At 51.4% G+C, this 14739-nt stretch overlaps 2 protein-coding genes across 6 annotated transcripts in view; one reads left to right on the forward strand and one right to left on the reverse strand.

Moving 5' to 3' along the window:
* Window positions 1-11644, forward strand: part of SGSM3 (small G protein signaling modulator 3) — a 58391-nt gene extending 46747 nt beyond the window's left edge. The window contains exons 4-23 of one of the 2 annotated variants that reach the window (XM_066358483.1): window positions 77-162; window positions 974-1040; window positions 4800-5008; window positions 5097-5204; window positions 6057-6200; window positions 6458-6653; window positions 6978-7123; window positions 7451-7675; window positions 7976-8030; window positions 8220-8347; window positions 8442-8597; window positions 8795-8849; window positions 9085-9134; window positions 9299-9451; window positions 9597-9667; window positions 9772-9820; window positions 9897-9982; window positions 10692-10814; window positions 10936-10996; window positions 11219-11644. In XM_066358483.1, coding sequence (XP_066214580.1) covers window positions 77-162; window positions 974-1040; window positions 4800-5008; window positions 5097-5204; window positions 6057-6200; window positions 6458-6653; window positions 6978-7123; window positions 7451-7675; window positions 7976-8030; window positions 8220-8347; window positions 8442-8597; window positions 8795-8849; window positions 9085-9134; window positions 9299-9451; window positions 9597-9667; window positions 9772-9820; window positions 9897-9982; window positions 10692-10814; window positions 10936-10996; window positions 11219-11299 — 2249 coding nt within the window. In that variant the 3' untranslated portion in view covers window positions 11300-11644. The remainder of the gene's footprint in view (window positions 1-76; window positions 163-973; window positions 1041-4799; window positions 5009-5096; window positions 5205-6056; window positions 6201-6457; window positions 6654-6977; window positions 7124-7450; window positions 7676-7975; window positions 8031-8219; window positions 8348-8441; window positions 8598-8794; window positions 8850-9084; window positions 9135-9298; window positions 9452-9596; window positions 9668-9771; window positions 9821-9896; window positions 9983-10691; window positions 10815-10935; window positions 10997-11218) is intronic. The other variant, XM_066358484.1, reaches the window with a different exon arrangement.
* A 141-nt stretch (window positions 11645-11785) lies between these two features.
* MRTFA (myocardin related transcription factor A) overlaps window positions 11786-14739 on the reverse strand; it is a 128458-nt gene continuing 125504 nt past the window's right edge. For all 4 annotated transcript variants that reach the window (XM_066358482.1, XM_066358481.1, XM_066358480.1 and 1 more), the window contains exon 13: window positions 11786-13265. In XM_066358482.1, coding sequence (XP_066214579.1) covers window positions 12751-13265 — 515 coding nt within the window. In that variant the 3' untranslated portion in view covers window positions 11786-12750. The remainder of the gene's footprint in view (window positions 13266-14739) is intronic.

Raw genomic sequence — 14739 nt, forward strand, 5'->3', positions numbered from 1 at the left:
TGGAGATCTCAGCTTGACTTTTACCTGAATGCTCTGCATTGGCTTCATCTCCTATTTCTTGTTTTCTTTATTTCAGGAAGCCACATACCTTCTGCCTCTGGTCCATTCTCAGCCCTGACTCCAAGCATGTGGCCCCAAGAGATCCTGGCCAAGGTCACACAGGTACAGCAATTATAGCAGTCAGAAATCAGTGGCTGTGTTCCTAGGTTATTGTCTGAAAGGGACCTGCTGCTGCAGGTCCAGTGGGTGGCCACGGCTCCCCATTTACACAGGGTCAGGGGCCACCATCATAGATGGATGGCATCCTAGCACCATGTCCTCTCTGACTCATTCATTAGGTTGGAGCATGATGGCACTTTGTGCTCAGTATTAAGGGGACGTAAATGCATGAAACATGTTTCTTGCCTTGATCTTATTTTGTTTGGCCTCTGGAGAAAACAGAAAATGCTGGAGAATTCAAGAAGGCGGTGGCCTCTGTAGGCAAGAGGAACACAGAAGAAGGGTGGCTTTTGATCTGAGTCTTTTTTTTTTTTACAGAGACAGAGAGAGTCAGAGAGAGGGATAGACAGGGACAGACAGACAGGAACGGAGAGATGAGAAGCATCAGTCATTAGTTTTTCGTTGCACATTGCAATACCTTAGTTGTTCATTGATTACTTTCTCATATGTGCCTTGACCCTGGGCCTTCAGCAGACCGAGTAAACCCTTGCTCGAGCCAGCGACCTTGGGCTCAAGCTGGTGAGCTTTGTTCAAACCAGATGAGCCCTCGCTCAAGCTGTCGACCTCGGGGTCTTGAACCTGGGTCCTCCGCATCCCAGTCTGATGCTCTATCCACTGCGCCACCACCCGGTCAGGCTGATCTGAGTCTTGAAGGCTGGGTGAATTTCAGCAGGCAGTGTCATGGGTGGCATCTCCCAGAACCCGTGGTCCTAGAGTGTGTGCTGTATGACTGACTTCCTAATCCTGGTTCTAGAAGGAAGAGTCAGTGGAGCAACCGGAGTTCTACTATGACGAGTTTGGTTTCCAGGTGGACAAAGAAGGTACGTTTGAGCCCCTTTTGTGTAATCTTGAAGGTGTCGTTGGGGAGCACCCCAGCTCTGTGATTTTCATTATACAGTTGCTCCATGCAGTTCAGGTGACCTGCATCATTCTCAGATCCAAGTGTTCAAGGGTCAGTGGCAGTTGGCAATCTGTGTATGCAGAGAGCTGACTTAATTTACACATCAATTCTTGACTGCAAGGCAGACGGTACCCCTAAAGTGTTGTTCGAGTATCAGCTGTGTGTGGAGACCTGTGATTGTTTTGAGATTAATTTTATTAATCTTCATATAATAATAGAGGTAATGTTCCTTGTAGAGAAGTTAAAAAATACAGGAAAGTATAAAGGTTAAAACAAATTAACCTATAATCCCGCAACCTGAAGATAGCTGCTGACACTTTAGTGTATTCCTTTTCTGGCTTTGTGTATATGTATATATACTTATCATGTACGTGGCTTACTTCTTCCTTTACCCTAAAATTTTTTTTAAATTTTTCAATTACAGTTGACATTCAGTATTATATTAGTTTGCCATGTGTACAGCATAATGAGTAAACATTTATGTAACTTATGAAGTGATCACCCAGTAAGTCTAGTGCCCACTTGGCACCGTGCATAGTTATTACAATATTATTGACTATATTCCCTATGCTGTACTTTGTATCCCTGTGACTGTTTTGTAACTTACCAACTTGTAATTTTTTTTATATTTATTGGGGTGACATTGGTTAATAAGATTATATAGGTTTCAGGTGTACATAGAAATGTGCACTGTATATTGCATTTGTGGGCCCACTACCCAAAATCAAATAATCTTCTGTCACCATATATTTATCCCTCTTTATCCTTTACTACCCCCCACTGCCCTCATATGCATGTTTTTATATTGCTCTTATATTTCAACATTATACCATAAGCATCTTTTCTATCAGTTAAACCTCTTTAAGCCTGACGAGGCAGTGGCGCAGTAGATAGAGCATTGGACTGGTATGCGGAGGACCCAAGTTCGAAATCCCAAGGTCACCAGCTTAAGCGTGGGCTCATCCAGCTTGAGCATGGGACCATAGACACGACCCCATGGTTGCTGGCTTGAGCCCAAAGGTCACTGGCTTGAAGCCTAAGGTTGCTGGCTTGGGCAAGTGGTCACTTACTCGGCTGGACACCCACCCACCCACCTCACCCCTGGTCAAGTCACATATGAGAAAGCAATCAATGAACAACTAAGGTGCAGCAATGAAGAACTGATGCTTCTCATCTCTCTCCCTTCCTGTCTGTCCCTCTCTCTGGCTCTCTCACTAAAAAAACAAAAAAGAACTCTTTAAAGGTGTATTTTTCGCCTGACCTGTGGTGATGCAGTGGGATAAAGCGTCAACCTGGAACACTGAGGTCGCCGGTTCGAAACCCTGGGCTTGCCTGGTCAAGGCACATATGGGAGTTGATGTTTCCTGCTCCTCCCCCTTCTCTCTCTCTCTCTCTAAAAATCAATAAATAAAATATTAAAAAAAAAGAAAAATATTAATAAAGGTGTATTTTTCCAGTGACTGCGTAATATCCCATTGTAGCGGGTTTATCACAATGTTTTTATAACCATGCTTTTGTAAGTGGGTCTTAGGCCATATCCATTGTTCCTTACTATAAATACACCTATTGGTGGTTCCCAAGTGGGCTATTGCAGTGGTCCCCAACCTTTTTTGGGCCACGGACTGGTTTAATGTCAGAAAATATTTTCACGGACCGACCTTTAGGGTGGGATGGATAAATGTATCACGTGACCGAGACAAGCGTTAAGAGTGAGTCTTAGATGGATGTAACAGGGAATCTGGTCATTTTAAAAAAATAAAACATCATTCAGACAAATATAAATAAAACAGAAATAATGTAAGTTATTTATTCTTTCTCTGCGGACCAGTACCAAATGGCCCACGGACCGGTACTGGTCTGCAGCCCGGGGTTTGGGGGCCACTGGGCTATTGGGAAAGCCGTTTTCCAGAACCCAGGATGTCCTGTCACAAGGATATAACTGTGACTAGAAGATTTTAATTGGCTGAAACGAGTCATCTTCAGATCATTCACATTTCCAATTCTGACATATTGTATTTCCCTTTGTATAAGACGCTCTCATGTATAAGATGCACCTTAATTTTGGGGCCCGAAATTTGAAAAAGAAATGTATTACATAAAGTTATTGAACTCAAGTTTTATTCATTATAAAATTCATACAACTCCTCATCACTTCAAAACTCTCATCCATTAGCTTGTCCTCATCTGTGTCTGATGACAAATCACTGCCTTCAACAATGAGCACAAAAACATGCACGAAAAAGCAGGAAATGCAAGTAAAAAAATCTACAACCACTGCATAAGACGCTTCCAGTTTTTAGACCCCCAATTTTTTTTTTTATTCATTTTAGAGAGGAGAGGGAGAGACAGAGAGAGAGAAGGGGGGGGGGAGCTGGAAGTATCAACTCCCATATGTGCCTTGACCAGGCAAGTCCAGGGTTTCAAACCAGTGACCTCAGCATTTCCAGGTTGACGCTTTATCCACTGCGCCACCTCAGAAGACCCCAAATTTTTTGAAAAGGGTGCATCTTATACATAGGGAAATATGGTAAGTTTTCTTTGCTCTGTAGTCAAAAGCTGGTCTGAGAGGAATTCAGGGACTTTATAATATGATGGAAATATTCTTTATCTTGATGGGGACGTTTAGACATTTATTGATATTCACCAAACTATATACTTAAAATTTGTGCATTTTACTGCATGTAAACTCACTAAAGGTGAAGTTTTATAAAGCTGAGGCTGAGTGTGGCTTTAGGATGAGGCTCTCTGTAGGGCTGACTTACACCAATATTGCCAGGTGGTGCTAAAAGCTTCATCCAGGTTGACCCAAGCATTTCAGGAGGCCAACTGTTGTCCTGTCTACACTGCAGCATCCCCAGTGCCTTGAACAGAAAGGTGGTCTTGGCCTTGTGGAGTCCTCCGGCAATAAACAAATATATGCTAGGGTCAAGAAGAGCTATGAAAAGATTTGAGAACTAGAGGACAGGAGGCAGGATGTGTATATAAGGTGGTGAAGGAAGGCTTCTTCAAATGTGGAGACATTTGATCTGAGGCTAGGAGGGAAACAGTGAGTATAGCCAAGGAAGAGGAACAATAAATGCAAAGGCCCTGGGGTGGGAGTGAATTTGGTAGGTAATAGCTGGAGTGGAGGAAACAAGAGGAAGGCAGGAGATGAGGACAGGGACTGGACAGGAGGAGGTGCATCACAGAGCCTTCTGCATGTCTGCGGTGGGTGAGTGGGTGGTACTAGAGGGCTCTGAGCAGAGTGACATGGTCTGACTTGTCGTCTTCAAAGGCACTCTGACTGCCATGCGGAGGACTGCCTTTAGGCAGGCAGGGGTGGAACTGGGATGAAGGCTGTGGAGTAATGCAGAAGAAAGGTGATGGCTTAGACGTGGTGAGATTCTGCCTGTGCTCTAAGGGCCTGGCCAGCAGTATTGGTGATGGATAGACCATGGGGTAGAAGTAGAGGAGAGCCACATGTGGTTCTGAAGGTTAGGCCTGAGTATCTGGGGAATGGAAGTGGGTTTCTGGATCTGGGAGATGGCAGAGGGGCAGGTTTGGATGAGAGTGAAGAGCTTGGGTTTGCTGGTCCATGTGGCTGGGAACTGTGGCTCTGGATTGCTGTAGTAGATCTGAGCCCTGGACTGGAAGCCCAGAGATGTTTTCCTTCTCGCTCACTGTCCCGCTCTCCTGGCAGATGGTGCTGACCCCAGTTCCAACAGGCTGCCAGCTGTGTCTCTGATGGAGGACCCCCCACAACGGCTGCGGTGGCAGGCCCATCTGGAGTTCACCCATAATCATGATGTGGGTGATCTCACTTGGGACAAGATTGCCGTCTCCTTGCCCCGCTCAGAGAAGCTCCGCTCCCTTGTGCTGGCCGGCATCCCACACAGCATGAGGCCACAGGTGAGGCCATGGAGGCTGGACTGCAGAGGGCCACAAAGGGCTGTGGTGTCCCACCAAAGACTGAGTGCTTGTTGGCTCCCCTCCTCAGCTGTGGATGCGGCTCTCCGGGGCTCTGCAGAAGAAAAGGAACTCCGAGCTGTCGTACAGAGAGATCGTGAGGAACAGCTCCAATGATGAGACCATTGCTGCCAAACAGGTGAGCCAGGGTGACACAGGGGCCCTCAGGAACTGAGGGTGGTCCTACAGGCAGGTGGTGGTTTGCCTGGGGTTACAGAAGTTCCCTTGTTGGTCTCATTAGCAGGGGTGGCTAGGAGAGCACAGTGGCTGCATGGCAGCCCTGGGTAGTCCTTTCACCCACAGATGTGTGCCTGCAGCAGTCTGGCTCCCTCCTGGGTTCTCTGTAGGCAGCAGGGAGAATGATCAAAAAGGCTATCTAACCAGGTGCACATTAGATTTTTTAAGCTAGAAAGAGAAACAGGAAGGGAGTGATGAGAAAAATCAACGCGTAGTTGCTGCACCTTAGTTGTTCACTGATTGCTTTCTCATATGTGCCCTGACGGGGGGGAGGGGATCCAGTTGAGTGAGTGACCCCTTGCTCAAGCCAGCGACCATGGGGTCATGTCTATGATCCCACGCTCAAGCCGACAGCCTCAGGGTCTCGAACTTGGGTCCTCAGCATCCCAAGTCAACACTCTCTACTGTACCACCACCAGGTCAGGTGACCTGGAGAATTTAAATACAGATCTCTTGGCCTCATTCCAGAGATTCTCATGCCCTGGTTCTGGCCTGAACGAAGGGAATCTGTCATTTTATTTTTGTAAGTCCCCTGGGTGAATCTGGTAAAGTCAGCTACACACTAGCTGGGCTCCCATCCTGAATGGATGAGCACAAGGAGTCCCTATTCCTAGGAGAGAAGCCCACCTGGGTTGTATCCCACACAGGGGTTTCTTAGCCTCCCTCAGGTCTCAGGGTATCAGCAATGCGGAGGGTGTGGGCCTGCAGCCTGCAGCTGTCTCACAGGGTTTTGTTGTGGGCGGGCTGCTGACAGATCGAGAAGGACCTGCCCCGCACCCTGCCCAGCAACGCCTGCTTCGCCAGCATGAACAGCATTGGGGTGCCCCGCCTGCGCAGGGTTCTCCGAGCACTGGCCTGGCTCTACCCAGAGATTGGCTACTGCCAGGGCACAGGCATGGTGAGCACAGCCCGGGAAGGGCAGGGGTTGTCCCAGTGCTGTTCTCCAGGCCCCCAGGGACAGACGATCTCATCATCCAGGGCAGTAGGACAGGAAGCAGGGGTAGAGGCGGGAGTCCCTAAAGGAGGGTTGGGGCAACCAGATGTGGTGGTTGTAACCTTGAGGAAGGGCACACGGTCGACATGACCCACAGCGAGTGCTATTTCTAAGTTGTACGAGACCTGGGTCGAGGCCCCTTGTCCCCCTGCCCTGGTCAGGTGGCCGCCTGCCTCCTGCTGTTCCTGGAGGAGGAGGATGCCTTCTGGATGATGTGCACCATCATCGAGGACCTGCTCCCTGCCTCCTACTTCAGCACCACCCTGCTGGGCGTCCAGACAGACCAGCGGGTCCTGCGGCACCTCATCGTCCAGTACCTCCCTCGCTTAGACAAGCTGCTCCAGGAGCACGACATTGGTAAGAGCTGCCCATCCTCTTCCCTGGGGTCCTGCCACGCTGACTCAGATACCGCACATCTGAGGCCTCCAAACAGAACCTGCAGAGGATGTGGCATTTGGGTGTCTTGGGGGAAAGAAAGGAGCTCTGATGAGGACCAGCCCATGGACACAGCACTCGCAGTCTTGTTCTCTGACACCCCGACATCTGTCTCCTCCCCTTGGTGCAGGGTGGGCCTCTTGCCACTCTTTGGGAGGTATTTTTCACCTTTTCCTGAGCTCATGTGCCTGGGGTGTCCCTTCTCTCAGACTACTTCATGCCACTGTCCCTGGTTGGTGTCCACAGAGCTGTCCCTAATCACGCTGCATTGGTTCCTCACGGCCTTCGCCAGCGTGGTGCACATCAAGCTGCTGCTGCGTCTCTGGGACCTGTTTTTCTACGAGGGCTCCCTGGTGCTCTTCCAGACCACACTGGGCATGCTGGGCCTCAAGGTGCTGCTGCAGCCCCCACACCCCCAGGGGCTACCACTGCTCAGTTCCCCAGCGGAAGATGAGCCCTGTGTGCCAGATGCTCCTGTCCCAATGCCCCTTCTCTGGGAGATGCTGTGGGGTCCAGGCCTCAGCATAGAGTGGCCTGAGCCCTGGCCCCTCCTGAGAGCCCCTGGGGGTGGAGTGGGGTGGGGTAGTCTCCTGGGGCCAGGGACTCCTTGTGCTCCGCTGATCATCCAGGAAGTCACCCATGCCTGGGGATGGTGAGTGGGGTCAGCTTGTGGGCCTGGGGCCAGGCAGTGACTTTTCCCCTCCTTTCACATGGCCCAGGAGGAGGAGTTGATCCAGTCAGAGAACTCAGCCTCCATTTTCAACACTCTGTCAGACATACCCTCACAGATTGAGGATGTGGACCTGCTGCTAGGGGAGGCCATGCGGCTGGCCAGCTCCCTTACTGACATGGCTGTGGAGACTCAGCGCCGCAAGCACCTGGCCTACCTAATTGCAGACCAGGGCCAGCTCCTGGGGACCAGCACCACCGCCAACCTCTCTCAGGTGGGCCCGTGAGGGAGGAGGCCCTGCTTTACCCACAGTGTGAGAGGGTCCTTTGAGGAAGCCCAGAGTGAGAGCCCTTCCCCACACTGCCATTCCCTCCCTAGTTCAGTACCCAGGGCCAGGCACAATTCAGCAGACCACAGCTGTGGGATGACTGACACTACATTTCTCGAGCCAGCCTCCAAGGCCATTTCCCATGATGTAGCACACATGACAGGCCCTGGGCTGCCTCACAGAAGATCTCTCTTCCCTTCCTCTGGTGCTGAGGTGCCCTCCTGCTGACCACTCTCATGCCTGCAGGTGGTTCGTCGCAGGACACAGCGGAGGAAGTCTGGTATCACCTCCCTGCTCTTTGGTGAGCACTGTACCATATGCGGCTGGGCCCACCCAGTGGCTTCTTCCCCGCCAGCCGAATCTAAGCTCTTGGAGCCTGGGATGGGGAGCGGCAAAGACCTCATACCCCGGGGTGGACTCTGAGCTTCCCTGAAGATGGGAAGGGGGCCAGGCAAAAGCCATGGCTGCCACCGCTTTCTGGACTTCTTAGGGGAGGATGACCTGGAGGCGCTCAAGGCCAAGAACATCAAGCAGACAGAACTGGTGGCTGATCTCCGGGAGGCTATCCTACGCGTGGCACACCATTTCCAGTGCACTGACCCCAAAAACTGTAATGTGGTGAGTTGTGGTCTCCTAGTCCTGTGTCCAGTGGCTGGATTGGATGCTCTCTTTTCTCAGCCGCATCCTGAGGCGCATCCCACTACTTTGCCAGGAGCTGACCCCAGACTACAGTATGGAGAGTCACCAGCAGGACCACGAAAACTACGTGGCTTGCTCACGCGGCCACCGGCGCCGGGCCAAGGCCCTGCTGGACTTTGAACGCCATGACGATGATGAGCTGGGCTTCCGCAAGAATGACATCATCACGGTGTGTGGGGCAAGGCTGGGGAGGCAGGTGCTCAAAGACAGGTGGAGCCCGGTGGCTGGGAGCAGGTGACATTGGCCCTGCCACCTGTGGCCCAGAGGCGGCGTGCAGCCAGGTCGACCTGGCTAAAGATGAAACCAGTGTGTGAAGCACTGGGCCCAGGGAACCAAAGCTTTGCATCCTGGTCTTTTCCTCTGTAGATTGTTTCTCAGAAGGATGAGCACTGCTGGGTGGGGGAGCTGAATGGCCTGAGAGGTGAGGTCTGATCTCCAGCTGGGGAAGATGGGTTGGGCACTGAGGCTGGCCACTCTTGGCTGCATCCCTCTCCCCTCCCCCCTCCCCTTCCCCTCTCCTCCCCCTCCCCCACCCTTCCCCCCTCCCCTCCCCTCCTCCCCTGCCCTCCTCAGGAACTAGGTTGAGTCTGTCCTCAGCCCCAAGGGGTGAAGTATGGGGACACTAGGCTCCTCACAGGACCTTGCCTCTCCCACAGGCTGGTTTCCAGCCAAGTTTGTCGAAGTCCTGGATGAACGGAGCAAAGAGGTAAGAGGGGCACAGGGTAGGCCTGCTCCTAGGAGCTGCTGCCCTGCCTCCACCCTGGCAAGGCCTGCACAGGGCCTATGTCCTGAGCAAGTTCTGGCTTATGGCAGTATGTGAGGACAGGGAAAGGGTGGCTGGCCTCTCAGACCCCTGTCCCCCACCATCAGTACTCCATCGCGGGGGACGACGCTGTGACTGAGGGAGTCACGGATCTTGTGCGAGGGACCCTCTGCCCAGCCCTCAAGGCCCTGTTTGAACATGGACTGAAGAAGCCATCCCTACTCGGGGGCGCCTGCCACCCCTGGCTGTTTATTGAGGAGGTGAGTCAGTGACCAGACCCATGTCCCCCACTGTCCTTTTCTCCAGGTCCCTTGGCTCTATGGAGCTGGTGACAGGAGCTCCTGGGGTGGTGAGGTCACCTGGGACATACCCCGTTGTCCCTGGCACTGTCCCCTTGCTCCCCAGGCAGCGGGCCGAGAGGTGGAGAGAGATTTCGACTCAGTGTATTCTCGCCTGGTGCTGTGTAAGACATACAGGTAACTGGGCCCCAGTATACCGCCCTGGCAGGGATTCCTGGCAGCCTTGTGGCAGGGGAGAGGGACGTGGCAGCGCTAGCAGCTTTGGTCCCCTTCTTCCCCAGGTTGGATGAAGATGGCAAAGTTCTAACCCCGGAGGAGCTGCTCTATCGGGTAGGCAGGGCCACAGGTAGGCCTGGCTCCTGGGTTGGCAGCTGGGGGTATCTGAGTGACAGCTGTGTCCTCCCAGGCCGTGCAGTCTGTGAATGTGACCCATGACGCTGTACACGCGCAAATGGATGTCAAGCTCCGCTCTCTCATCTGTGTGGGACTCAAGTGAGTGTCTGTGCCTGCTACGGTATGACAGTCCAATCAGATTGGGCCTTCCAGAACCCCCAGGATTTTGGAAAGTGGCAAGGGTAACTCCCAAAACGCTTTACTCCAGCGCAAGACCAGCTATTGCTTTGTGGCTGAGGAAGGCACTTGGCAGTCTTATGAAGCACAGATTTTAGCAAGGTGACTGGTGAAGGGGCTACTCAGAAATGAGGTTACTGTAGCAAGTGAGAGGGCCTGCCTGAGGGCACTTGGGCATTTGAGAGGCTCAGGCAGGCTTGGATGAATGAGATGTCTCTGGACTTGCCACTTGGTGTGGAAGAAGGGGTAGTTTGAGAGGGACAGATGCCTGTAGAGACTAGCTCAGAATGTGGCTGTGGCCCCATCAGGCTGGCAAGTATGTGCTTCATTCCTGGACTGACCAGCAGGGGTAGGGCTACTGGCAGGAGGCGGTAGCTGTCTCAGATGTAGAGGAAAGAGTTGTGACAGGACTGAGGGCGTGGGGACAGTGGGTCCCAGAGTGGGAGAGCTGGAGTGAGGAGCTGAGAGTAAAGTAGGTAGGGGCACCTGAGGAGGCTGAGAAGTGGAGGGAAAGGGCCTGGGGCTAGAGGAGCCCTGGAGTGGAGATGGCCCAGCCAAGCACCAGAGGGGAGAGCCCACCCATGGTCCTCAGAAGAGCTTGTAGATGACCTACTCTTTTCCCTGTCCCCAGTGAGCAAGTCCTACACCTGTGGCTAGAGGTGCTCTGCTCCAGCCTACCAACCGTGGAAAAGTGGTACCAGCCCTGGTCCTTCTTGCGCAGCCCCGGCTGGGTCCAGATCAAGTGTGAGCTCCGGTGAGGACCCTGCCCCGATGGCTGGACTTTTAGAGCCCAGCCAGGCCTAGTGGCCCTGGGGTAGGTAGGTGGAAAGAGCCAACTTGAGGGTGACTGACAGCTTCCCTTTCTTCCCCTCCAGTGTCCTCTGCTGCTTTGCCTTTAGCCTCTCCCAGGACTGGGAACTTCCTGCAAAGAGAGAGGTGGGTGCTTGGAGTTGGTTCCCAGCCCAGCAACCTGCCTTCCTTCTGAAGGGGCTGCAGTGGGTATGTTGGCAGGTCAGTCCAAACCCTTCCTGGGTGGCTAAGGCAGGGCCAGCACTCATGGTGGTGTCGCCTGAGTGCTGGCATGATCTGTAAGAACCACTCTGGTCCAGCTTCTTTGCTGTGTGGCCCTTGACAATGAGGGGCTATCCCTGTGTGCAGGAGGAGAAGAAGCCCCTGAAGGAGGGTGTCCAGGACATGCTGGTGAAGCACCACCTTTTCAGCTGGGACATAGATGGATGACACCCTTACTCCAGTGGCCCTGTCAGGCCTCTCCCAATCTGCTGGCTACTAGAGTAGCTCCTTCCTCAAGCAAGAAAATAACAGCACTGGCCTGAATTGGGATGGGGGCTGTGGTGTGGGCCTAACCCAAGCTGAGGGATTAAGGGGAGACATTGGAGCTTTGGCTTGGCACCATGGTAGGGAGACTGACTACAGGGCAGTGGATGGCAGCAGCCAGAAGGTGGGGCCCGGCTCAATCATTCCTCCCTACTTCATTACTTGTATTGCCATCAGTTTTTGCTCAGGAAGGGAAGGGTTATAGGTCAAGGCTCCTTGGCTTGTAAATAAATTGTCTTTGAGAAAACACCTCACCTCTGTCTTCAGTCCAGTTAGGGCCATAAAGCTGTACGTTTAAGGTTCTACCTCTTCTGGAATGGTCTAGAATGGCCAGCCTGGCCTGAAAGGTATGGTTATGGTGTAGCCCCCAGCTGCTGAACACCTGGAGCCCAGCCATACTCCCCACCACTTCCATAGATTGAACAAGATGGACTAACAAGCTGGTGTTTTTGTTTTTATTTTAAAAAGTTCACACAGCTTCCCCACCTCTCCCCCAGCACTGGTTTTGGTGACTCCCTCCCCAAACCCCTAATAATGACAATAACAGGCTGAGCCCCAGGCCAGGAGGAAGGCATAGCTTAAAGACCACTTCTGGCCTCATTACAGGGCTAATGCCCCTGCTGTCCCAGGGTCACTGGCTGCAGTGAGGCAGCAGGATGGAATGTGGGCAGGTGGCCAGGAAGCACCTCTGCCCTCATGGCACTGATAAGGGGCAGGACAGATAGAGTACAGGCTGTGATGGGGTGTCTACATGTCAAACACACGTGATGGGTGGAGCAGTGGCCTCCAGGCCCTTCTGTATGTGCACAGTAGGATGGGAGGGAGCTGCATCCATCTCCCACCCCCAAAAAATATATGTGTATACATATGTATGGCGATATATAATATAGAGATATGTACACCTGTACAAAACACATTTGCTACCAACCACTAAATGATTACACTACACCAAGACACTAACATGGCAGTCCCCTCTCCAACCCCAGAAGCCTGGGGTTGACATCACCGGGAATGAGGAGGTAGAGGCCCAACTCGTTTCTTTCCTTGCAGGGAAGAGAAACAGATTCACGCCTCTCCCACCTGAGTAAACTGCAGCCAGACAGGGTACCTCCAACCTCACAAAAGGAGGTCAGATAGAATGCCCCTGGCCTGTCCAGGTTTCCAAAACCCCGGGGTGGACCCAGAGCTGCTGCTTAGCAGCTTCTCTCTTGGCTGAGCCTTGGCCAGGGAGGAAAAAGCAGGGCCTGTGATTGTCAGGACTCACGATCACGCAGACACTGGTTCAGATGGGAACCAGCTGAGTTCCCAAAGCTCCCTGACTTCTAGCCCCTCCAGTCCCCTGGCAAACCTGAGAGCTACAAGCAGGAATCCCAATGTAGCTGCAAGTCATGGCCATCAAGGAAGTCTGTGGAGAAGAGACTGGGGGTCGTGGTGCTGAGTGGGGCCAAGCTGAGCACGGGGCCACCTGATGATAGCTCCAGCCAGTCCATGCTGTCCAGGTGGCCATCAGCCAGGTCCAGGCCCATGCTGCTTGGCTCAGGAGCAAAGTGCAATTCTGAGGTGTCCATGGGTGAGGGGGGGTGGTCCAGGATGGCAGAGCTGCTCAGCATCTGGCTATGAAGATCGTCAATGAGGGAGAGGGGCTCTGGCCCTTCATGTCCTCCGGTCAGCAAGGGCAGCCCCGTGCTGCTCTCCAGGAAGTCCTCCAGGCGCCCAGGGAGGGCAGGTGAGGCTGATGGAGGCAGAGCAGCCTGGGGAGGCTCAGCAGAGGGTGGGGACTGTGTGGACAGGGGTGACCTGCAGGCTGCTGTCGAGGGGGGCTTCTCTTTCCCTGGCAGCGTTGGTGGCTCCTTGAAATCTGCTGAAATTTCTGCCAATCAAGAAAGTAAATGGATGTCATAAACCAGGCTTGATTAAGACCTGAAATTGGACCCTATCTTACACCAGGTATAAAAATTAACTCAAAATGGGTCAAAGACCTGATGTAAGAGCTAAATCTACTAAACTCTTAGAAGAAAACATGGGGAGGGGGCAATATTTATGACATTAGATTTGGTGAAAATTTCTTGGTTATGACACCAAAAGGATAGGTAACAAACAAAAAAAGCTGGACTATAGAAAAATTTAAAACTCTTGTGCATCAAAAGACACTATTGAGTGAAAAGACAACCCATGGAATAGGAGAAAAGACTTGCAAATCATATATCTGATAAGTGATTCATATCTATAGTAAAGAATTCCAACAATTCGACAAGGCAAAGGACTCATGCAGACACTTTTCCAACAGAAGATACACAATGGGCTATAAGCACATGAAAAGATGCTCAACATCACCAATCATCAGCGAAATACAAATCCAAACCACAATGAGATACCACTTCACACCCACTAGGATGGCTATGATAAAATAAGCGTTGATGCTATGGAGAAATCTGAACCCTGCACACTGCCGACATGAATGAAAAGAAGCAGCTGCTGCATTTCTATGGTCTCTCAAAAAGGTAAATATCAAAAACCTGTGATCCAACACCACCACTTCTGGATATTCACCCAAAAGTGAAGGCAGGAACTCAGATGCCTGTACACTCATGTGCACAGCAGCATTACTCAGAGTAGACCAGAAGTGGAAACAACCCAGGTGTTCATCAATATAATGTACATCCATACGATGAAGTATTATTCAGCCATGAAAAGAAATTCTGGCACATGCTACAATATGTATGAACCTTGAGGACACTATGCTAAGTGAAATAAGCCAGAAACAAAAGGACAAATACTGTAAGATTCCACTTAAATGAGGACCCTAGGGGAATCAAAATCACAGAAACAGAAGTTACCAGGGACTGGGGAAAGGGAGGCATGGGGCATTACTGTGTAATGGGTCAACAAGTGTCAATATAGGATGGTGAAGTTCTAGAAATGGATAAGGGTGATGGGTGCACAACACAGTGGATGTACTTTTAATGCCACTTAATTATATAAGGTCTACCAGAAAGTTCTGTCCGTTTTTGGAATAAAACAAAATACAAATTTTTCTCACCGTCAATAAACTTTATTAAATAATATATTTCCACACCAATCCTATCTTCCGAATATGGTCCGAAATGGTTTGCTGAGCTGAATTAAGCCTTTCTGCTATCTCTGATGTTGTCAGAAAAGGATCTTGCTCCAACATGGTCTTAACATCGTCATCTATCAAAGATGGTCGCCCAGAACGTGGCTTATCAGAAAGGTCAAAATCACCTGTTTTGAATTTTTTGAACCATCTTCTGCATGTCCTATCAGAAACTGTACCTTCACCAAACACTTTCAATAAATTTCTACATGCTTCTGTAGCATTTCTT

Source organism: Saccopteryx leptura, chromosome 1, assembly GCF_036850995.1.
Source record: "Saccopteryx leptura isolate mSacLep1 chromosome 1, mSacLep1_pri_phased_curated, whole genome shotgun sequence".
In the NCBI taxonomy this organism is placed as follows: domain Eukaryota; kingdom Metazoa; phylum Chordata; class Mammalia; order Chiroptera; family Emballonuridae; genus Saccopteryx; species Saccopteryx leptura.